Source organism: Scyliorhinus torazame, chromosome 1 (genome assembly GCF_047496885.1).
Source record: "Scyliorhinus torazame isolate Kashiwa2021f chromosome 1, sScyTor2.1, whole genome shotgun sequence".
In the NCBI taxonomy this organism is placed as follows: Eukaryota; Metazoa; Chordata; class Chondrichthyes; order Carcharhiniformes; family Scyliorhinidae; genus Scyliorhinus; species Scyliorhinus torazame.
This window is the reverse complement of record NC_092707.1, coordinates 128,066,740-128,090,542: the sequence shown is the minus strand read 5'-3', so window position 1 is coordinate 128,090,542 and position 23,803 is coordinate 128,066,740. Positions and strand designations below refer to the sequence as shown.

Here is a 23,803-nt window from a genome sequence, read left to right as displayed (position 1 = left end):
ACACCTCCCCCCAAGAAAAAAAAAAAAACCATCTACTTCAAGATGGTTTCATTTTTCACTTTTGCACCATCCACTAAGAAATGTACACAGTAAATATACCTTTTCGTTTAAAGAAAACAACACACTCAAACAGGTATAATAATATAGTCAATTTTTCTTTGTTCTTCTTCCTCCAACCAAAATCCTTTTCGATTGACAGTCTCATTGAACAAAGTCTCTGCATGATCCGTCCATTCCTCTACTCCTCGGCATTTCTCTTTAGAATCAGATACTTTAGTTCAATCTGACCACAGAGCCCCTTGCAATTCTCCAATACAGGAGCATTGGTGAATACAGCTTTCAGGCAGTCAAATGCCTGTTGAAAGTTCGCTGTCCATTGAAATTTTTTAGGTTTCTTTCGCAAGTCCATCAGTGGAGTAATCACGCCACAAAACTTTTGCACAGCTGTTCGATCAAATCCACTCGTGCTAAGAAATCGCATTATTTCCCTTTGTCTTGAGGATATCAGAAACTCCGCAAGAAAAGTGATTTGGGCTTCTCCAAATTCACTTTCTGCTAGGTTCACCACCAAAGCCGCCTCCTGAAGACGATCGAAAAACTCCATATGATGTTTTAAATGTTCTTTCCATGTCTGGAAGTTGGAAATAAAAGCAGATTGTCCCACTTTCTCAATGCCATCCTTCAAACGTGGGATTGGGTTAGAGTTCGTTCTTGTAACTGCATTCACCTTTCGATAGTCCACACACAACCGTTAGGTACCGTCTGGTTTAGGTACCATCACTATGGGTGAGCTCCATTGGCTGCAACCCACTTCAATTATGCCATTTTTCAGCATACTTTCAATCTCTCTGTTAACTTGTGCCAATTTTAAAGGATTAAGTCTATATGGATGTTGTTTGATAGGAACAGCATTTCCCACATCTACATCATGTATAGCCATTTGAGTACTTCCCAATTTATTTCTACAAACTTGCCCATGTGATATCAATAACTCTTTCAGGTCTGTTTGTTTTTCCTCTGGAAGATAACTTAACAATTCATCCCAATTTTTAAGAACATCCTCATTTTTCACTCATTGCCCAACAGCAAGATTCAGAAGGTGCAAAAGAAAATCCAGTCCCTGGTCCATGGATATTTCTGGTTTGTCCAGTTTATGACATTACATTTACCCAATAAGCAAACTTCATTCCTAAGGTGCATTGGATTTAAATTACACAAAGCCATGTAAAACTGCGAAAAAGGATAGTTGGAAATCTAGTCAGATTTCATCCATTGAGAAGATGCCATCGTTCAAAATTTAAGTGATATTTTTATGTGTTTGTGTAGAGAAACAGGTTTTATATAAATTATAAATATTGCTAAGTTTCAATGCTTGCTAACTTTTTGAAATGACTCCTCTCTTGAATTTGAATGTCTAAATAATGTTTTATGTCTGTACAGAACCTACCATGTCAAACAAGCAAAATATTATTTTGTTTTTTGCCCAAACTTCCATTCCAATTATTGATGACCAGCATCTGATTGGCAGCTCAATGCTAGTCGCTACTTCAATTTGTGCTTAGGGTTGGGGTGGCACTTTGGGAAGGTAGCCAGCTTCTTTATTCGCAATTGCTCACGTCACAAAAGGACTTGTTCGGACAGGTAGAGGGCATTAAGAGTTGACCTATTAGTGTGGGACTGGGTGCTAGCCAATATAGGAGATATTTCAAATTCCCTTCCCCAATGGATATTAGTGAATAATTTGCATTTTTTAAATGACAATTTTGCAATTTTTATGGTCCATTTTTCAAATCATCCCATGTATTGAATTTTTTTGAAATATTGAATATTTATTGAATTCATCTTCAAATTTTCCAGGGTGAGATTTAAACACAGATCCTCCATATTGCTTCTTCATGACCCTAATAATGATAAAATTCTTCTCCTACTAGTCTAGATTGGTCTTCTGCACTGTCCATTACAACTCTCATGTTACCTTGAATCACATAAAATTACAGATGGTCACATCTCACTCATTGCCAATCAGCCACGTCAAATTTAAACACAACTGGTATTTCTAGGAATAGTGTTTAAACGAATTAAGGTTCTGTATGTTTCTTGACCTGAAAGCTTTTACATCCAAAACCAAAATTGCCTTCATAACTAATTTATTCATTTTAAAATGCAAACATTTGAGATATCCTCCTATTTTCTTCCCTTCTCAGCAGTCCCAATTAAAAGGGCAGTTAGCAACTTTCTACAATCAGTTTGGCCTATGCTGTTCTGCTGTTGATTTATAGGGGGTAGGTGAGAGCAGGGTGGATAAATCATCCTTTTTCCCAATGGGAATGGCTTGCACATTCTTGGCATATTCCTGCGGCAACAGAGTCAAGACTCCTCATGCCAAATCCTATTTCACCCATATTTTCCTAAGATCTCCAAACTATAACTTTTGATGCTTGTCAATCTTTCAAAACTTAAAACTTGGCCCCACCCTAATCATTGATCCCTATTTACCGCATCACCTCTCCTGTTTTTCTCAACCATGCTAGTCTCCATGCTAGGGTCCTTAGCCCTTCCCACAAGCTTCTCAAAAGGTAAGATTAATGTGTTCCATACTTGGCAACATATCTCTTCGTGAAGGGAAGCTAAGATCAATACTTAACTGCAAGGAGGATCTGTAAGGAACTGCTGGTGACTTCAATGTACTGGTAGTCGAGCAGGCACCCGGTCACTGTGATAACATGATGGTCTTCAGGAGCCTGGTCAGCAGAAGTCACTTGGGTCGCCACACAGCCTGGTCCATTCTGCATCCACCATGAGCGATGCAGTGATGTGTTGAAGGTCATGACAAAGTCTCTGTCCTACAAATAAAATACAACCAAGTTAATTAGCCATCAAAATGTCTGGGGACGCATTAAGCGTCAGAAAATAAATCCCATCAATAATGAAAAAAATTAGATTATTCCTATTCATTCATACTAAAGTGATTGGAAGGATTTCACCTCCGGATGTGCCATCTGCAAAATAACAATAAATTGTTCTGGTCAAGGAAGCACTGCTTGCAATCTCAGATCTCAGTGTGTGAGTACTCAACAATCTTTTCTTTATTCTAAAAAAGATAGTAACTTAATTTATTTGAAATGGATTATAATCAATGCTTGTCCAACCACACCTCCTGTTGGTGTAGCGAGCTCCAGTGATCCCTGGGACTACTGCTGTTATTGTTTTATTTTTGTTTTATAAATTTAAAGTGCCCAATTCTTTTTTTCTAGTTGAGGGACAATTCAGAGTGGCCAATCCAGCTACCCTGCACATCTTTGGGCTGTGGGGGTGAGACCCATGCAGTCATGAGGAGACAAAATGTCTGGGGAAACATTAAGCATCATAAAATAAATCCCTTCAATAATGAAAAAATTTAGATTATTCCTATTCATTCATACTAAAGTGATTGGAGACAGTGACCCAGGGCCGGGATTGAACCCGGGCCCTTGGCGCCATGAGGCAGCAGTGCTAACCATTGCACCACCAAGCCGCTCTAGTTATTGTTTTATGACCGGAGCTTAATTAAAAAGGTTGCATATAATGACACCGAATGTCCAGGCCAGAATGGAAATGATTGGTTCATGTCCCTAGTGGCTGATAAAAGCTGGAAGACCCTGGTCCCAGGGTCTCTTGGGAGATGTTGCGATGTAAATCCCGCCCATTGGAGTGGGATCAATTTTTGGCAGATTTGCATATTAGAGTGAGACAGCTAGTCTCACTGTAATATGGTGTTTCCCGAGTCACCCGAGGCATTGGGATCTATCCCCTTCACCTTGGAATACTCTGCTAAGTGCTGTTCAGTACTTTTGGCTAAGATCAAGTGTATATTTGATCAAGGGAAGCTGAGGATTTTGATTTCGATCGTGGATTGGAGAACACGGAGGGATTGGAGTCGTCGAAGAGGAAACGTTTAGAGCTCGGCTGCTATTGGTGGATCTACATGCTGGTCTAAGCCTTTGTGTTTGGCCTAACGCCGATACAGTTTAGACTCAACGTGTGAGCTATGGCTGCAGCTGCATCCCGACCACCAGGCTGGGGAGTGCGAAACACTGTCCGAGTCACAGCGAAGAAGGTGGAAGGGGAGTCACCTGCGGACCGAAATTTCTTCTTGAAGTGGGTGCTGCTCGAGTGCTGCGGGTTTCAAGCAACAGATATCTTCTGCTTGCAAGATTTCCCCAGCAATGGATATTTGATGTCACCTTCAAGAGTCGCAGCTTGCATCAAATTCTTGAACGTGTTCAAAGAAAAAGGCAACCAGAGTCCCCTGTCTATCCTGACTGCGGAGCCTCTGTTTACGCTACCGTCGCAGCAAAACCGGGTTGTTACACTGCACACGTACAACCCCCACGTCCCCGTGTTTGATGTGCTCATGTTCCTCGCCAGGTACGTTGAGCTGAAAAGTAACAGCGTGCAACTGAAAGACACCTTTGGCATCTGGACAAGTGAGCACCAGATCAAGGTGACTCTGAGAACAGACGGCGATGGAACCATCCTGCATCCCCCCTCCAGTTTCGCCATTGGAGGAAATCGAGGCTACCTCTACTACGTGGGACAGCCACGAGTATGCCACACCTGTGGCAAAACGGGGCATGTTGCCGCAAACTGCAATGTCACCTTCTACAAAAACTGCAGGCAGGAGGGACACATGACTAAGGACTGCAAAGAAGACAAGTGCTGCAACCTGTGTGGGGAGGCCGGCCATCTTTATGCACAAATCATCAGCAATGGAGTCAAAAAGGCGACCAGAGAGGAGGTTCATACACCCTCCAGCGACAAAGACACCACAGCACAGAATGCGGAAAAGCAACAAAAGGGCCCTCAACAAAAAGGGGAGGCCCCAGCACGCCCTGACAACTCAACCCCAGCCTCATCTGACGAGGAACACTCAATGGAAGAGGATGGGACAAAGAATAAAGAGCCCTGAGAAACGGTGAGCAGAGACAAACAAAAGAAGAAACAAAAAAACAAACTGAAGAACCCCCCGATGGGGAGTGGCAAAAAGCGGCACCTTTCAGCCAGTGGACTTAGCGCCGACACCTCCTCCGACGAGGGAAAACAAGTCAAGAATCGGCCTCAAATAAAGACGCAAAGCACCAATGTGAAACGGGATGCACAGACCACAGACAGGGAAGAAAATAAAACACGCCGAGATCATCAACCTCTGGCTCATGGGAACAGCAATATGACCAACGGCCACCAAACACCGGACATTGAAAACAAGGTCACAGACCAACCCCCGAAATTAACAAGCAGCAACAACCCAGGCGAAGACCGGCCTGCAACCCCAACACCCACTGACTGCCACAACGGACGCCAGGGCTACACCCCCCCCCCAAATGCATCTGCATCAAGTTCACGGGGCCAATGTGGACCAGGACAGCTTTCTCAGCCCTGCAACTGTGCAACAGTTTGCGGGCACCACCGGCATGCTGGGGAACATCCAACAGCTGGAACAGCCAACTGTATAGACTCTGGACTCTGAGACTGGTAAATCTACCTTTTTATAATGGGGTTAAAAATTGCATCCATTAATGTGCGAAGATACTTCGCGGTGTGTAGCCACATTCAACTATTTAGCAAATGTGAAAGCTGACCTACTGTTCCTGCAGGAGTGCGGAATTCCGCACCTCAGCAACTACAGGCGCTGGTCGAGCTGGTGGCCCCATGGGCCATCCATCTGGTCAGGAGGAAACGACTGCTGCTCCTCCGGCCTGGGTATTCTGCTGTGGGGAGGCAACTTCACCATCTCCGACGTTAAGGAGGTGGTGGGCGGGCGCCTCCTCGTAGCAGACGTCAAATACAAAAACGCTCCTCTCAGACTTATTAATGTGTACGCCCCGGCCGTAGAAAGTGAGCGGCTGGCAGTCCTTCAGCAACTCCCACTGCTGTTGGCCACCTCCAAGCCGGTCATTCTGGGCGGTGACTTCAAATGCATCATCGATGCGGCTGGACGATCCGGCAGAGCCGACAGCAAACTAGATGCTACGTCCAGACTCCTGATGGAAACGGTAAAAGACGCCAAGCTGCTCGATGTCTGCAGCAACCCTGCAGACGGAGCGCAGCGTAGATACACATGGTCACGGCCAGATGGGTCCGTCCGCTCCAGGATAGACTTCTTCTTTGTGTCCCTTGCTTTCACGGTCAGGTCCACTGATGTAAAGCCGGTGTTCTTCTCTGACCACTGCCTCCTACTGGCTGACTGCCACCTGCAGGAAAACCAGGGGGTAGGCAGGGAGCCATGGAAGCTGAATGTAAAACTGCTGACCCCTGAGAACCTCGAGGAACTCAGGAGGGATTACAAAGGTTGGAGAACCGTGAAACCCCTCTTTGAGTCTCCACATCTCTGGTGGGAAGCAATCAAGGGGAATATCAAAAGGTTTTTCATCCTCAAGGGCGTTCAAAAGGTGAGAGAGAGACGAGGGGTCATGTCCAGGCTCCAGAAAAGTATGCAGAATTTTCTCCAGCTGCAGTCGATGGGGGTGGATGTCAAGGAGGATCTCCAAGAGGTGAAGAGCCAGCAAGCCTCGCTCTACACCTCGGAGGCCTCCAAGGTTATCTTCCGTTCCAGAGTCCGCTCCGTGGAGCAGGATGAAAAGTGCTCACGCTTCTTCTTCCAAAAGGTGCACAGAGAGACCTCTGTGATCAGCAGCCTGAAGGAAGAAGATGGCTCTGTAAAGTCATCGCAGTCTGACATCCTGAGGATCAGCCAATTCTTTTATGCCGGACTGTATGACCTGAAGCCAACAGATAGCACGGTTTCCCAGACCTTCCTGTCGACTATCACAGAGGTCTTAGGCGACAGCGAGCTGGAAAACCTGGACAAACCGCTACCTCTGGATGAGCTGACAAAGGCCGTCAAGTCCTTCGAGGCGAGTAAAACTCCCGGAAGCGACGGCTTACCGGTTGAGTTGTATTCGGCTCTGTGGGACTGGATGGGCCCAGACCTGCTGGAAGTGTACGAGAGTATGCTTCTGGAAGGCAGCATGTCAGAATCCATGAGGAAAGGCATCATCACCCTCATCTACAAGCAGAAGGGGGAAAGGGAAGAAATTCGAAATTGGCGACCCATTTCACTGTTGAATGTGGATTACAAAATTCTAGCCAAGTTCATCGCCAATCGGGTCAAGTCTGCTCTGGAGTCGATGATCCACCCTGACCAGACCTGTGCTGTACCCGGCAGGAAGATCCCTGATAGCCTCGTGCTACTCAGGGATACGATCGCCTACGTGTAGGACAGGAGGGTGGACACCTGCCTCATCAGCCTTGACCAGGAGAAGGCTTTTGACAGAATATCGCACACCTACATGATGGATGTGCTCTCCAAAATGGGGTTTGGGGAGGGAATTCACAATTGGATCAAACTGCTCTACACAAACATCTATAGCGCAGTCACAATCAATGGGTGGGAATCAGAAAAGTTCCAGATCAAATCTGGAGTCAGGCAGGGCTGCCCCCTCTCTTCTGCCCTGTTTGTGTGCTGCATAGAACCTTTTGCCGAGTCCATCAGGAAGGATCCGGGTATAAGAGGAGTGATGATCCCAGGCAGCGGAGGCGTGCAAGTCAAGGCCCCCCTGTTCATGGACGACGTCGCCGTCTTCTGCTCGGATCCTGCGTCTGTACGCAGGCTCTTGAATGCTTGCGACCAGTTTGAACTGTCCTCGGGAGCATTGGGGTGGGGGTGCTCTGCACAGGTGTTGGGGGAGAGCTGAGGAAGGGCCTGGGGACCCCTTCATAGCAAGCTGGAGCTTAGGAATGTCGGAGGTTGCATCGGGGGCTCCAGAGATCTCTCACTACACTGGGTTCCAGTAAGCAGAGCTCCTCAGCGCAGAGAAAAGGGCTATGTTGGCTTCAGCTGTGCGTTCCCCACTGAAGCCCTCTATCTAACCCGAGTGCCATTCGATAGCGTTGCAAGCGCCTGGAAACATGCGGCTAAACGTGCTCACTATGGGATAACTATTATTATTATTTTTTTTAAAATATATTTTTATTCTCCTTTTTCACATTTTCTCCCAAATTTACACCCACCAACAATAAACAATTATCAGTAACAAATATGTCAATCCCCAAATCAATAACAACGATCCCATCCCCCCACCAAATCCCAAACATTAGCCTGCATGTTCACATAAACAAATGACAAAAAGGAATCAGGAATCACCCATAGTCACCATTAAAACACACACCGCCCCCCTCTCCCCCCACCCACCCACCCCAACTAATGTTCGATGTTATCCAGTTCTTGAAAGTGCATAATGAATAATGCCCATGAATTGTAAACCCCTCCATCCTTCCCCTCAGTTCAAACTTAATCTTCTCAAGAGTCAAGAATTCCAACAGGTCCCCCCCGCCACGCCAGGGCACAGGGTGGAGAGGTTGCTCTCCAACCTATCAGGATCTGCCTTCGGGCGATCAACGAGGTAAAGGCTACAATATCTGCCTCCTCACCCATTACCAACCCTGGCTGGTCCGACACCCCGAATATGGCCTCTCGGGGGTCCAGGTCCAGTTTCACGCTCGCCACTTTAGAAAATACCCTAAAAACCTCCTTCCAGTAATCCTCCAGCTTTGGACAAGACCAAAACATATGAACATGATTAGCGCCCCCCCCACCCCCCCGCTACGTTCACACACAACTTCTACTCCTTCAAAGAATTGGCTCATCCTCGCCCTCGTGAGGTGTGCTCTGTATACCACCTTCAGCTGTATCAGCCCCATCCTCGTGCACGAGGTGGAGGCATTCACCCTCCGATGCGCTCACACCAGAACCCCTCCTCCATATCCTCTCCCAACTCTTCCTCCCACTAACCTTTGATCCCTTCCAGTGGTGCCTTCTCCTCTTCCAAAATAGCTCCGTAAACCGCCGATATTCCCCCTTCTCCAGTCCCCCTCCTCCTGCAGCAATATGGATGCCGGCTCCACCGGGAATCTCCTTGCTGGTAAAATCTCGAACCTGCATGTATCTAAATATTTCCCCCTGCTCCAGCCCATACTTCGCTTCCACCTCCTTCAATCCTGCAAACCGACCCCTAAGAAACAAATCTTTTAGTGTCTTAATCCCCTTCTCCTCCCATTTCCGAAAATTTCCATCCCACTTCCCTGGCTCAAATCTGTGGTTCCCCCGAATCGGCATTTCCCTTGACCCTGCCCCCAACCTGAAGTGTTGGCGAAACTGCCTCCAAATTCTCAATGAAGCTATTATTACCGGACTCCCTGAGTATTTCCCCGGGGCCATCGGGAGCGGTGCTGTTGCTAGTGCTTTCAATCCCGACCCCCTGCACAAACTCTCCTCCATTCTGACCCACTGGGAATCAAGCCCTCTGACCCAGCTCCGCACCTTCTCCCCATTCGCCGCCTAGTAGTAATACATCCGGTTCGCAAGACCCAAACCCCTTGCCTGCCTTCCCCTCTGTAGCAGCACCTTTCTAACTCTGGCCACCTTCCCTCCCCATATGAACGAAATAATCATTCCCTCAATGTCTCTGAAAAAAGCCTTTGGCAGGAATATCGGCAGGCATTGGAAAATAAACAGGAATCGCGGCAACACGTTCATTTTAACCACCTGTACCCGACTCGCCAGTGACAGAAGGAGACCATCCCACCTTGCCAGATCAGCTCTCACTCTCCCCACCAAACTAGAAATGTTGTACCTGCGGAGCCCCCCCCCCCCCCCCCCCCGCCCCCCCGCACTCCCGGGCAACCTGCACCCCCAGGTACCTAAACTGAGTCCCTGTCCTACGGAATGGCAGCACCCCCACCCCTGGCCCCACCCCCGGCCGCGACACCACAAAATACTCACTCTTGTCTAGATTTGTACCCCGAGAAAGACCGAAACACTCAAAGCAGCTCCAATATTCCCCTATCGACACACTTGCTTCCGACACGTATAACAGCAAGTCATCGGCATATAAGGACACCCTATACTCTATCCACCTCCCCACACTATTCCTTTCCATACCCCCGAACGTCTTAATGCGATGGCCAACGGTTCAATCGCGAGTGCAAACAGCAGGGGGGGACATAGGACATCCCTGCCTAGTCCCACGGTGGAGAGAAAAGTATCTCGAGCTGATGTTGTTTGTGCGGACACTCGCCCTCGGCTCCTTATATAGTAGCTTTACCCAGTTCACAAATCTTGGTCCAATCCCAAACCGCTCCAGAACTGCCATCAAGTACCCCCATTCTACCCGGTCAAACGCCTTCTCAGCGTCCAATGCCACAACCACCTCTGTTTCCTTCCCCTCCGCCGGTGCCATCACCACGTTCAATACCCTTCCAACGTATGAAAAGAGCTGCCTCCCTCTCACGAACCCCGTCGGATCTCACCTATCACCTTCGGGAGGCACTCCTCTAGCCTACCTGCCAGTTCCTTTGGCAATATCTTTGCGTCCACATTCAGAAGTGATATGGGTCTATACGACCACACTTTGTCGGGTCCTTATCTTTTTTTAGCAACCGGGAAATCGAGGCCTGCCCCAAAGTTTGTGGCAACAACCCCCTCCCTATCGCCTCTTCAAACACCCCCACCATCAGGGGTGCCAGCTTATCCTTGAATTTTTTATAATATTCCACTGGAAACCCATCTGGCCCTGCCACCTTCCCCGACTGCATCCTCCCAATTGCATCTTTTATCTCCTGCTCCACTATCGCTCCTTCCAATGTAGCCCTGTCCCCCTCCCCTAACCTCGGATACTCCAACCCATCTAGAAATTTCTGTATCTCCCGGTCTCCCCCAGGTGGCTCTGACCTGTACAACCTCTCATAAAATTCCTCAAAGACCTTGTTAATCAGATCCGGAGCCACCACCAACTTCCCTGCCCTGAGGGATAACTATTATTTACACAGCAGAAAAGATCCCAGCCAATCTCTAATCCAAGTCGGTAACCAAACTGGCCGACGTTATCCATGGTTTAGGATTCCCCGCTCCTTTGAACGGAGGAGCTTATATTCAGAGGCTGGTTTAGCACAGTAACTTCATTGAAGCATACTTGTGACAATAAGCAATTATTATTATTATATTCAGGGAGGCTCACGGGAGTTTCATCATTGCCAGTTCCTAAGCCCCGTGCAGGTTATGACAATGATCTTTCTGAGTGTAATCCATAGATACTTCTGCAAAAATGCCAATTGGTCCAAATGTCTGGCAAGACGTTACAAATATATTGAAGTAAATTGCTGCAGTGTGGAGTTTTCTCAGCAAATCGGCTCATGCCTTGTCAAGCCACATTACAGCACAACACCCAGGAGTCAAACAGTATAAATAGATACACACTGTGGGGAAATAGATAGTGTCAAATGTATCACAAAAATTTTGGATTGCATAGCCATTCAGTGTTCATCCAGAATACAAAACAACTCACTGCAATATTCCATCGCTATCTGTGCATTATCAATGATCATGAGTGTGTGAGGTCTAAAATCTATGAGGAACTCAAACAGTTATGAAAGCCCTGACCAGGTGTGATTGGTGGACTATAGTTTACTCACCTGGTATAATAGCCTGTAGGCATTGTCAAATCTGGATACTAAATTACTTCAAAATATTTCCAATGACACATTACAACATTATGGATTTCAAACACGCACAGCAGCACGGTAGCATTGTGGATAGCACAATTGCTTCACAGCTCTAGGGTCCCAGGTTCGATTCCGGCTTGGGTCACTGTCTGTGCGGAGTCTGCACATTCTCCCCGTGTGTGCGTGGGTTTCCTCCGGGTGCTCCGGTTCCCTCCCACAGTCCAAAGATGTGCAGGTTAGGTGGATTGGCCATGATAAATTGCCCTTAGTGTCCAAAATTGCCCTTAGTGTTGGGTGGGGTTACTGGGTTATAGAACATAGAACATAGAATGATACAGCGCAGTACAGGCCCTTCGGCCCACGATGTTGCACCGAAACAAAAGCCATCTAACCTACACTATGCCATTATCATCCATATGCTTATCCAATAAACTTTTAAATGCCCTCAATGTTGGCGAGTTCACTACTGTTGCCGGTAGGGCATTCCACGGCCTCACCACTCTTTGCGTAAAGAACCTACCTCTGACATCTGTCCTATATCTATTACCCCTCAGTTTAAAGCTATGTCCCCTCGTGCCAGCCATTTCCATCCGCGGGAGAAGGCTCTCACTGTCCACCCTATCTAACCCCCTGATCATTTTGTATGCCTCTATTAAGTCTCCTCTTAACCTTCTTCTCTCCAACGAAAACAACCTCAAGTCCATCAGCCTTTCCTCATAAGATTTTCCCTCCATACCAGGCAACACCCTGGTAAATCTCCTCTGCACCCGCTCCAAAGCCTCCACGTCCTTCCTATAATGCGGTGACCAGAACTGTACGCAATACTCCATGGGGATAGGGTGGAGGTGTTTACCTTGGGTAGGGTGCTCTTTCCAAGAGCCGGTGCAGACTCGATGGGCCGAATGGCCTCCTTCTGCACTGTAAATTCTATGGTAATCTATGAAATAATATTTTTATGCTCAGAAATTTAAATGATCTAATAATTTGAATAAAACAACCTAGGTTTTGAGGTTAAGACTCTGGAACTCACTACCTAATGACACTGTGGTGGGAGTGCCTTCCTTACACAAACTGTAGTGGTTCACGAAGACTCACCATCATCTTCTCAAGGGAAACTAGGGGCGGAATTTTCCCAAGCTTTGTCCGAGTGTCAGGCTCTGATTGAAAACCGGCGAGTTTCTCTCCAGAATCACAGCTGAGTTTTCAGACCAGATTTTCTGGCACTTCGTGCACCAAAAATCTGGAGGCGTGGTTTAAGCCATCACTCTGGCAGGGCAGGGCCTGATAGGGTCAGCAAGGAAACTTCCAAAGGTATTGGGGCACCATCTTTAAAGGGTGCTTAAAATATAGTTCCCCCAACTCCTCAATGGACATGGAGGAACAATCCCCCAAGCTTCGGGGTGACACCCCCACCACAGAAGATTCAGGGGCACTCTCCCTGCTCCGCATTGTCATCGGTGCTCCCCCTCCCCCACACATAAGTGGAACCACTCTCACTCCCACCAGCGGAGGAGTGTTATTCCCCTGGCAGTGCCCATTGCTCACTTTCCACTTCAGTACCCACTTTGCTCCACCAGGGGGCACTGCCATGTGCCAGGGGGCACTGTCCATCCTTAGCCCTCAATACCCAGGGCCTCCAGGCACCTCTGCACCCCCAGTGTCGACATCAAGACCGGTTTTCGCTTTTGAAAACCTGCAGTGATTCGTGCTAGTGTGACATCATGCTGGGGTCAGAGGAGGTGTTAGGAGCTATCATGAGCAAACTCTATGGCGTAAAACCATTTAAGTACCTTTAAATTTATTCAAATGAATGGAAATCAGGTTCATGCCCGGATCATGTCACTGGTGGGTCAGGGGGAGATCTTAAACCGAGATCTCAGTGGCCCAAATCTTTCAATGCCTTGCACTGGGAATACTCTAGATGTGCTTTTGGAGATTATAAGAGACTGGGGTGACATGCTCCCCTTACCGGCAGGGTGGGGGGTCTCGGCGGGATGGAGTGGCATGAACCACTCCGGCTTCGGACCGCCCCAAAGGTGCGGACCTTTAGGGGCCAAGCCCTCACCTTTAGGGGCTAGGCCCGCGCCGGAGTGGTTGCCGTCCCGACGGCTGGCGTGGAAGGCCTTTGGCGCCACGCCAGCCGGGGCCGAAGGGACACTGCCGGCCGGTGGAACTCCGTGCATGCGCGGGAGCATCAGTGGCTGCTGACGCCATCCCCACGCATGCGCGGGGGGGGGGGGCACCTCCGCATCGGCCATCGCGGAGGCTACGGCCGACGCGGAGGGGATAGAGTGCCCCCACGGCACAGGTCCGTCCTCAGGATTGGTTGATGCGAGTCCAAGTCAGGAATTGAGGCCAACAACCTCCTAATAAATCGGGTAGTATCCCAGTTTGGTGGGGAGACAATTATCAGGATCACTAAAGCACCTGCCAAAGATCCATTAACCATCACGTATCTCCCACCAGGATCCCTCAGATCTAGGTGGCCAAAATGGAACTTGTTTATTAATCAAAATCGCCGCCCATGCGCCCTACCATTAAAGTTTGCATGAAATACCTGCCTCACCCACCCCTCTTGCAATCTGGTCTGGTTCCTTACCCGCAAATAGGTCTCCTGCAAAAACACATCAACACTCAAACTTTGCATTTGAACGAATACCTTTGACTTTTTCATTGGGCCACCCAACCCCCTTACGTTCTAGCTGATCATCCGAATTAGGACCTCCCACCGCCCCTCGACCGGGAGTGAGCCATTTCCACCAAAAGTGGTTATCCAACAACTATGTAGAGAGTACAGCCATGAGGCCCACCCAAGATGGCCGCCAAACCAACCAGCAAGACAAAATAAAGAAAAACCTGTCATCACCACCAACAAACTAACCTTATCCCCACCCCCCCATCCCCGCCCTCAAACATATTGGCGAGCAAGGCGGCCCCCACCCAAGGAAAAAAAACCACCATACTGAAAAGTAGAACAGAATCCCTTCAATAATCATATTTCACTGGGAGTTCTATATTCCCCATAGCAACCATAATACAAAGAAAAAGACTCCTCATAACATTAAGCCCCCCCCACCAACATCCAACATATGAAACAATCATCCCACCCAAGAATAGCGAAATACAACATGTATGTACAAGGAACCCAAAACTCTCCACACCCACTTACCCACCTCCAACCAAATACCTCACAAAAACACAATCAACTCGGACCGAGCCCATGTTTTTTAACAAAGGCATCCGCATCATCCGGCACACCAAAATAATAGTCCTTCATCTCATAAATCACTCGGAGCCGTGCCGGGTACACCACTCCAAACCGAACTCCACTCTTATACAGGGCGGATTTGGCCTTATTAATGCCGCCAGCTTCATTGCCAGTTCAGCCCCAACATCCTAGTAAAACCTGACGGTGTTGCCTTCCCATTTATATTCCTGATGCTCCTCAGCCCATTTCATGACCCGTTCCTCCTCCGGGAAACTGTGGAATCATAAAATAACAGCCCATGGTGGTTTGTGGGCTCAGGATTTCTGCCAGAGTATTCAATGGGCTCGATCCGGCTCGGGAGGGGATGTGAAACCACCCTCCCCCATCATCTTCCCAAAGATTTTCGAGAAGTACTCTGTGGAAATTGAGCCTTCCATACCCTCTGGTAACCCCACAGTTCTGAGATTCTGCCTCCACGCCCGGTTCACCATATCATCAACCTTGGCCCTCAGTGCTGTATTTTCACTGGCTAGCAGGGAGATTTCAGCCTCCAGTGAGGCGATTTGTTCACTGTGCTTCGAAAGAACTGCCTCCATGCCCTAAATTGCTGCGGCATACGCTTTTATTGTTTTAGGGATCTTTTCCGACCTCGATCGAATGGGAGCTAGGACATCCTGTATTGACTTGCGAAGGTCCTCGGACACAACTCGCCAGTGCTTCCCAAACTCCACTGCCAAGATACCAGCAAGTATCTTGGCCGTTATTGGAGTGGCCGGACTCACAGGAGCAGCCTCCGCCATTTTTTCCAACGAGGAGCTTCGTGAAGCCTCCGAATCTGTAGACAAATTTCTTTGGTTTTGTTTTGCCATCGTCTTTCTTGCCATTTCCCTTATGTGGTCACTTGACCATCGATCAGATTGAGTTTTCCGTAAAAATATTCCCCAACTCTGGGCAAAAAGATCCACCTGGTGTGAGCCACCTCATGGTCTACTTCTCCCTAAAAGCTGCCACTGTTATTTTGTACTTAAAAAAACTTCTGGGACGCGACTCTATGACCCCCCACCGGGTCGGAGAATCGTCGGGGGCCGGCGTGAATCCCGCCCCTGCTGTGTCCCGAATTCTCCACCACCGGAGATTCGGCGGGGGCGGGAATCGCGCCGCGCCGGTCGGCGGGCCCACCCCCGACGATTCTCCGGCCCGCGATGGGCCGAAGTCTCGCCGCTGTCAACCCACGCCAGCCGGCGTGCATTGAACCACCCACCGTACCGGCAGGAGCAGATGGCGCGGGCAGGCTCCGGGGTTCTGGAAGGAGCGCGGGGCGATCTGGCCCCGGGGGGTGCCTCCACGGTGGCCTGGCCTGCAATCGGGGCCCACCGATCCGCTTGCGGGCCTGTGCCGTGGGGGCACTCTTTTTCTTCCGCCTTCGCCATGGTCTCCACTATGGCAGAGGCGGAAGAGACCCCCTCCACTGCGCATGCATGGGGATGCCGTGAGCGGCCGCTGACGCTCCCGCGCATGCGTCGCCCGTCGAAGTCCTTTTGGCGCTGGCTGGCGTGGCGCCAAAGGCCTTTCCCGCCAGCCGGCAGGGCGGAAATCACTCTGGCGCAGGCCTAGCCCCTCAAGGTGAGGGCTTGGCCCCTAAAGGTGCAGAGAATTCCGCACCTTTGGGGCGGCCCAACACCGTACTGATCCGCGCCGTTTCTGGTGCCGGGACCCGGACATCGCGCCGTTTGTGGAGAATCCCGCCCCAGATTTCAAAATAAATTCTTGAAGGTTTAAGACCACGAAAATCAGAAAAACATCTAGGTAAGCAGCCTCTCATTAAGCAGCCACTCCCGCCTGCTTAATGAGATCATGGTTTATCTTCAAATAGTACCCTGCCCTATTCCCCTAGTTTACCTGAACAAAGTTGTAAAATTGATTTTAATCACTGTATTCACTGATATCACTTCTGGGGTAAGCAACACTGGATTTGCTAAAGAGCTCAGCTCATAATTAAATACACGCATACTCGCTTTTATTACACAACTTGATGTTCACTATACGCTTAACTGCACCCCTATGAACTGTAAAATCCAAATCGTGTCCATTCAATCTTGTTTTTTTAATATCCTTTTATTAATGAAGCCATGGGGCGGAATTCTCCTCCCCCCACACCGGGGGGGATAATCGTCGAGGCGCCGCGCGAGTCCAGTCACGCCGCCCCGACACCCACACGCGATTCACGCCCCCCCCCCAAACCAGCGCCGCGAGAATCACGCATGGCCGCTCGGAGAATCGGCGCTCGTCATTTGCAAAAGGCGAGCGGCGATTCTCTGGCCCGGGTGGGCCGAGTGGCCGCCCCAACACGACAGGTTTCCGCCAGCGCCATCCACACCAGGTCGCTGCCGGCGGGAACTGCGCGGGAACGCTGGGGTGGCGGCCTGTGGGGGGGAGGAGGGTTCCTGCACCGGGGGGGGGGGCTTCCGATGGGGTCTGGCCCGCGAATCGGTGCCCACCGATCGGCAGGCCAGCCTCTCTAAAGGAGGACCTCCTGTCCTCCGCCGCCCCGCAAGATCCATCCACCATCTTCTTGTGGGGCGGCCTCGGGGAGGACGGCAACCGCGCATGTGCGGGTGACATCATTTACGCGACGCCGGCCGTGTTATTGACGCGGCGCCAAGGCCCAGCGAGCGTAAAATACGCGACGCGGCTCCTAGCCCCCCCGGGTGCGGGAGAATAGGGGGCCGGGAGCGGGCTCCGACGGCGGAGTGAAACACTCCTGTTTTCACTCCGGCGTCGGGACTTTGCCTCCATTTCGGAGAATTGCGCCCATGGTATCTTAGCATTAGGTTCACTGATGACAGTTTGCACTCTGCCAGCGCAAACTGACTAAATGCGCTTTCAGAGGTTTTTCATACTGTAAGAGAAAACATCAAATGTGTAACACGTGCTGCCCTCGCCCAGATTTTACGCTCTTACCTGGTGCAAATTTCATGTTAAAGTGTAAAGTGACTGTAGACTCTGCATTAAATGGCCAGAGGCACAGTAACCACTGTATGGTGCGATTCACCTGAAACAATTCTATGACCGGTTTCTGGGGCATTTGGTAGGGTGTTTCTCGATGGCTGCAGCTGATGCTCGCCAGCAGGAAAGGCTCCTCACAGATCGGGGCACCATTTTGGAAGGATGGTCTGATCACAAAATAAATCCCCAAAGGCATTTGGAGACCAAATCCCTCAATAAAGCTCACCCTGTATAAACTGTGCACTATTGCCTGGTTTATACTACAAATATATCATAAGAGTTGGCGAACAATGAATAACCATAAGCATAACCATAACTCCCGTAAAATGCCACCTTTCCTACCTTTCTTTGGATTTTTAACAACAGACAAATATCAGGGTATTGCTTATATTATCGGGCAGATTCGACTGTTGCCCCAAGTGAAAGAATCATGGGCGAAATTCTCCGGAAATGGCGCGATGTCCGCCGACTGGCGCCCAAAACGGCGCAAATCAGTCGGGCATCGCGCCGCCCCAAAGGTGCGGAATGCTCCGCATCTTTGGGGGCCGAGACCCAACCTTAAGGGGCTAGGCCGGCGGCGGACAAATTTCCGCCCGCCAGCTGGCGGAAAAGGCCTTTGGTGCCCCGCCAGCTGGCGCGGAAATGACATCTTCGGACGGCGCATGCGCGGGAGCGTTAGCGGCCGCTGATGGCATTCCCGCTCATGCGCAGTGGAGGAAGTCTCTTCCGCCTCCGCCATGGTGGAGACCGTGGCGGAGGCGGAAGGGAAAGAGTGCCCCCATGGCAGAGGCCCACCCACGGATCGGTGGGCCCCGAACGTGGGCCAGGCCACCATGGGGGCACCCCCCAGGGCCAGATCGCCCCGCGCCCCCCCCAGGACCCCGGAGCCCGCCCGCGCCGCCTTGCCCCGCCGGTAAGGTAGGTGGTTTCATCTACGCCGGCGGGACTGGCATTTTAGCGGCGGGACTTCAACCCATCCGTGCCGGAGAATCGCGCGGGGGGGCCCGCCAACCGGCGTGGCGCGATTCCTGCCCCCGCCGAATATCCGGTGCCGGAGACTTTGGCAACCGGCGGGGGCGGGATTCACGCCAGCCCCCGGCGATTCTCCGACCCGGCGGGGGGTCGGAGAATCTCGCCCCATGTTTGGCAGATTTTTGATATGGATAACAAATTAGTGAATTTACCAAACATGGACAGGAAAAGATCCAATGTTCTCTCTAGCCCTGTCCCATATGGTTTCTGTAACTTAGGCATCATAATGGAGGCTTGCATTTGGGAAAGGTGCTGTTAATGTCACTCGACTAGTAATCCAGAGGTATCGGCTAATACTCTGGAGACGCAGCTGAAAATCTCACCATGGCACCTGATGGAATTTAAATTCAATTAATAAATCCAGAACATAAAAAGCTGATCTAAGTAATGGTGACCATGCAACTATTGGGATAAAGATCCATCTGGTTCACTAATATCATTTAAGGAAGGAAATCTGCCATCCTTACCTGGCTCGACCTCCAGACCTACAGAAATGTGGTTGATTCTTGATTGTCCTCTGGAATGTTCCGTTCAAAGGCAATTAGGGGTGGGCAACAAGGGCCTTTGGGGTGAGACACCACCGGGGTACTGGCAGCCCCAGGGTTTGCAGGAAAAGCGATGCTTTCAAGGGGGAAAAGAAAATAACAGCCTGCATTTTATAAGGGCTCGAAGGAGTCCACACTGAGTAGTTCAAGGAAACCTAGTTTATTTGCAATAACTATTACCTACATCACACTAGGGAGCTCATATTCTGCAAGGTTCATAGGGAAGTTAATTGTTCCCACACCTTAACATACTTGCAGGTTATAACACAGCGATTATCTATTTATTTATAATAGGGAAACAAAATGTCACGGAGTGTATAAGCAAATCTCCAGAACATAATATGAATGCTGTGACGTTAAGAGGAAAAGTGTAATTTGACTGACAAATAGATTTCAGTGCCTTGCCATCGATCTAGCATTTGCTGTTACTGTGCGAGAGGCAATTATGGGTGCATTAGAGGCAACTGAATAATAAACAAAAATAAATCAATACAGCGCAATGTTGCCCTCACATAACTTAGAAATGTACTTCAAAATCAAACAAACCTGAGCAGGAAGGCGTGTTCTAATTGTTGGAGCAATGAAGACATAAAGTTCCAATGAGATCTTGTGCCTGGACCCTCGGTATATATTTCAATATGGAATAATAACTGCTATGCTGGCCTTAACAGGGTATTCTATAATATTGCCCATGGTGGCCTGAAACTTTTAACATTGGACCACTTAGTTACTAGTAAGGTCCAATCAATAGTCAGTACTATATGGCCATTGTTGTAAATCATTGTGCTCCCAGAAACCTGTTTAAAGGTAACTTTCTAAAAAAAATCAATAAACTCCCAGGCCTTCTCCAAATTGTAAGCTATATAGTTCCCCTCTGTAGCTCTCAGGACATGATAGCAGAAGCCAATTTAACCTAACTCCCCATTTGGGATGGGATCGCGTGGATCTCCAGTTTGACCCACAGCGCAACAATGGAGACTTCAATGGAGAGTAACATTGGTGTTGCACCCAATTCCATCAGTTTTCCAATGGGTCGTGTTTAGTTAAACCTGTCTCTTTTTGAATTCCTGTGACGGACTGCTCATTGAGAACTGGGGGCGCGATTCTCCAACCCCCCGCCGGGTCGGAGAATCGCCGGGGGCTGGCGTGAATCCCGCCCCCGCCGTGTCCCGAATTCTCCGCTACCAGAGAATCGGGGGGGCAGGAATTGCGGCGCGCCGGTCGGCGGGCTCCTCCCGGCGATTCTCCGGCCTGCGATGGGCCAGAGTCCCGCCGCTGTCAACCCTCGCCAGCCGGCGTGGATTGAACCACCTACCTTACCGGCGGGAGCAGACGGCACAGGCGGGCTCCGGGGCCCTGGGGGGGGGGGGGGGGGCGTGGGGCGATCTGGCCCCAGGGGGTGCCCTCATTGTGGCCTGGCCCGCGATCGGGGCCCACCGATTGGCGGGCGGGCCTGTGCCGTGGAGGCACTCTTTTTCTTCCGCCTCCACCATAGTGACCCCCTCCACTGCGCATGCGTGGGGATGCCGTGAGCGGCCGTTGACGCTCCCGCGCATGCGTCGCCCGGCGAAGTCCTTTCGGCGCCGGCTGGCGTGGCGCCAAAGGCCTTTCCCGCCAGCCGGTGGGACGGAAATCACTCCGGCACGGGCCTAGCCCCTCAAGGTAAGGGCTTGGCCCCTAAAGGTGAGGAGAAGTCCGCACCTTTGGGGCGGCGCAACACAGGAGTGGTTCCCACCACTCCATTACGCCGGATTCCCCCGCCCCGCCGGGTAGGGGAGAATCCCGGCCCTGCTTCCCACTTACAAATGGCAGCAGAGAACTTCAGCCAACGCTGAACCTGGCTAACATGAGGCCATGAGCAGGACTGGTCATTTCGTTTGGCTCCCATCACCAAACCAAAGAAAGAAAAAGACTTGTATTCATATAGCTGGAAGACAATGGACAGAGATGTACAGCAGTAAGACTCAATTACATCAGGGAGCGGGAAGAAGAATGTTTAGTTAATATGATATTGTGGGGAGGGGAGGGAGTTGATGGGCAGTGCAAAAGTTCTTCCAATTTTATAGGGAAATTGTGTATCAGAGGCAAATGAGTAGAGACTCAACCGGTCATCACAACTAATTCATCATCCCACTTCGCTTTTCTCTGCATTATTTTTTCCAATCATTATTTTCCTATTCTCAAGTCTCTTAGCCATTTGATTTCTTTCTTCAACATTGTCACTGTTATTTATTTCCAATTTTGTCCATAAAAGCACCTCCTTTACTTTTTTTCCCTGGTGTTTAATTATCTCTTTTCTTCTCTAGCAATATATCAATACATTATATTCATCGCTGCTCTGTTTTGAGGAAGCTTGCAGATTTGTTAGTTTTTGTTCTCTCCAACCATTTCCGCATTTTCTCTAAATTTATTTTTCAGTTAATTTTTTTTTTGTCCGCCACTTTATTCCTCACCTCTCACTTTGCTTCCCCCTCTCTGCTTATTCTTCACCCTCTTCCAAACTCTCGCCCTGATGTGAACTGGAACCCATCCACAGGGGCCAAAGCAGGTTCAAGTTGATGCATGTTCCACATCCCACTTGATTTTCCATTCCATTGTGTTACTGGCTGGGATTCTCCCCTACCCGGCGGGGCGGGGGAGTCCCGGCGGGATGGAGTGGCGGGAACCAGTCCGCCGTCGGGCCGCCCCAAAGGTGCAGATTTCTCTGTACCTTTAGGGGCCAAGCCCTTACCTTGAGGGGCTAGGACCGCGCCGGAGTGGTTGGCGCGCCGCCGACTGGTGGGAAAGGCCTTTGGCGCCATGCAAGCCGGGGCCGAAAGGACTTCGCCGGCCGGCGGAAGTCCACGCGTGCGTGGGAGCGTCAGCGGCTGCTGACGTCATCCCTGCGCATGCGCAGGGGAGGGTGTCTCTTACGCGTCGGCCATGGTGAAGGCTGTGGCCGAGGCAGAGGGAAAAGAGTGCCCCCACGGCACAGGCCCGCCCACGGATTGGTGGGCCCCAATTGCGGGCCAGGCCACCCCCAGGGGCCAGACCACCCCGCGTCCCCACCAGGACCCCGGTAAGAAAGATGGTTTGATTCTCGCCGGTGGGACAGGCATTCCAGCAGCGGGACTTCGGCCCAGAATCGCCGGGGGGGGGCCCGCCGATCGGCACGTCGCGATTCCCACCCCCATTGAATATCCGGTGTCGGGGTGGGATTCACGCCAGCCCCCGGCGATTCTCCGACCCGGCGGGGGGGGTTGGAGAATCCTGCCCACTGTCCTGTAAGACTTGCAGGTTAAACTTGTGTTGAACCCTAGTAAGGCACACTTGGAGCACTGTGCACAAATCTTTTATAGAGGCATTGGAGAAGGTACACAAGATCCATACAAGTCTATGAATTAGGAGCTCGAGTGGCCACTCAAGCCTGCTCCCCCTCCCCCCCATTGAAAATGATCATGGCTGGTCTGACTGGGGCCTCAACTGGATCTGCCTACCCCTGATAACCGTTGGATCCTTTGACAGACCAGAATCTGCCGTAAAATATTCAATGACCAACCTCCACCACTCTGGGGAAGAGAATTCCAAAGACTCAACACCCCCTGAGAGGAAAAAATTCTTCTCATCTCCGTCTTAAATGGGAGACCCCGGGCTGGATTCTCTGTCGGTGTGATCCTCCGTTTCACCGGCAGCGCACTCACACCTGCGGATTTCCCGATGGCATGGAGGCGCTCACAATGGGAAACCCCATTGGTCGGCTACCGTGACGGAGAATCCCGCGCGCCACACCAGAAAACAGCTGCGGCGGGACGGAGAATCCCACCCTTATCTGTTTCAATAATATCACCACTGAATGTTCTGAACTCCAATGGATACAGGCGGACTGTCCAACCTTTCCTCATAAGATGATCCCCCAACTCAGGTATCAATGCAGTGAATAAAGACATTAGGGAACCAGATGGGCTTTTCATAGTCACAATTACTGAGATTAATTTTCAACTCAGATTTTGTTAATGTACTGAATTTAATTTCCACCAGTTGCCATGGTGGAATTTGAACCCATGTACCTAAAGCATTAGCTTGAGCCTCTGGATTAATAGTCCAGTCACAAGGATTGTACCAGAACTGAGAGGATGTCCTTACCAAGAAAGGCTAAACAAGCTGAGGTTCTTTACTCCAGAAAACCGAAGGCCAAGGGATGACCTAATATAAGTTTTTAAGATTACAAAATGATACGGTAGCTGTAGAGATGTTTTCAGTAGTGGGGAGCCCAAAACTAGTGGTCTCAAATATAAGATGTGGCGATGCCGGCGATAAGATGGTCATCAATAAATCCAATTGGGAATAAAGGAGAAATCCCTTTGCACATAGAGTGGTTGGAATGTGGAACTTGCTGTCGCAAGGAATGGCTGAGGTGAATAGCATTTGGCTGAAGAGAGAGACTATTTGCTGAATTTTTCATCTTGCACTCACCTGGAGAAATGCAAGAATGCTG

At 50.0% G+C, this 23,803-nt stretch overlaps 1 protein-coding gene across 1 annotated transcript in view; it reads right to left on the bottom strand.

Moving 5' to 3' along the window:
- Positions 1-23,803, bottom strand: part of LOC140412183 (sodium/potassium-transporting ATPase subunit beta-1-interacting protein 1-like) — a 1,037,825-nt gene that overhangs the window by 91,568 nt on the left and 922,454 nt on the right. The window contains exon 4 of the mRNA XM_072500802.1: positions 2,646-2,843. Coding sequence (XP_072356903.1) covers positions 2,646-2,843 — 198 coding nt within the window. The remainder of the gene's footprint in view (positions 1-2,645; positions 2,844-23,803) is intronic.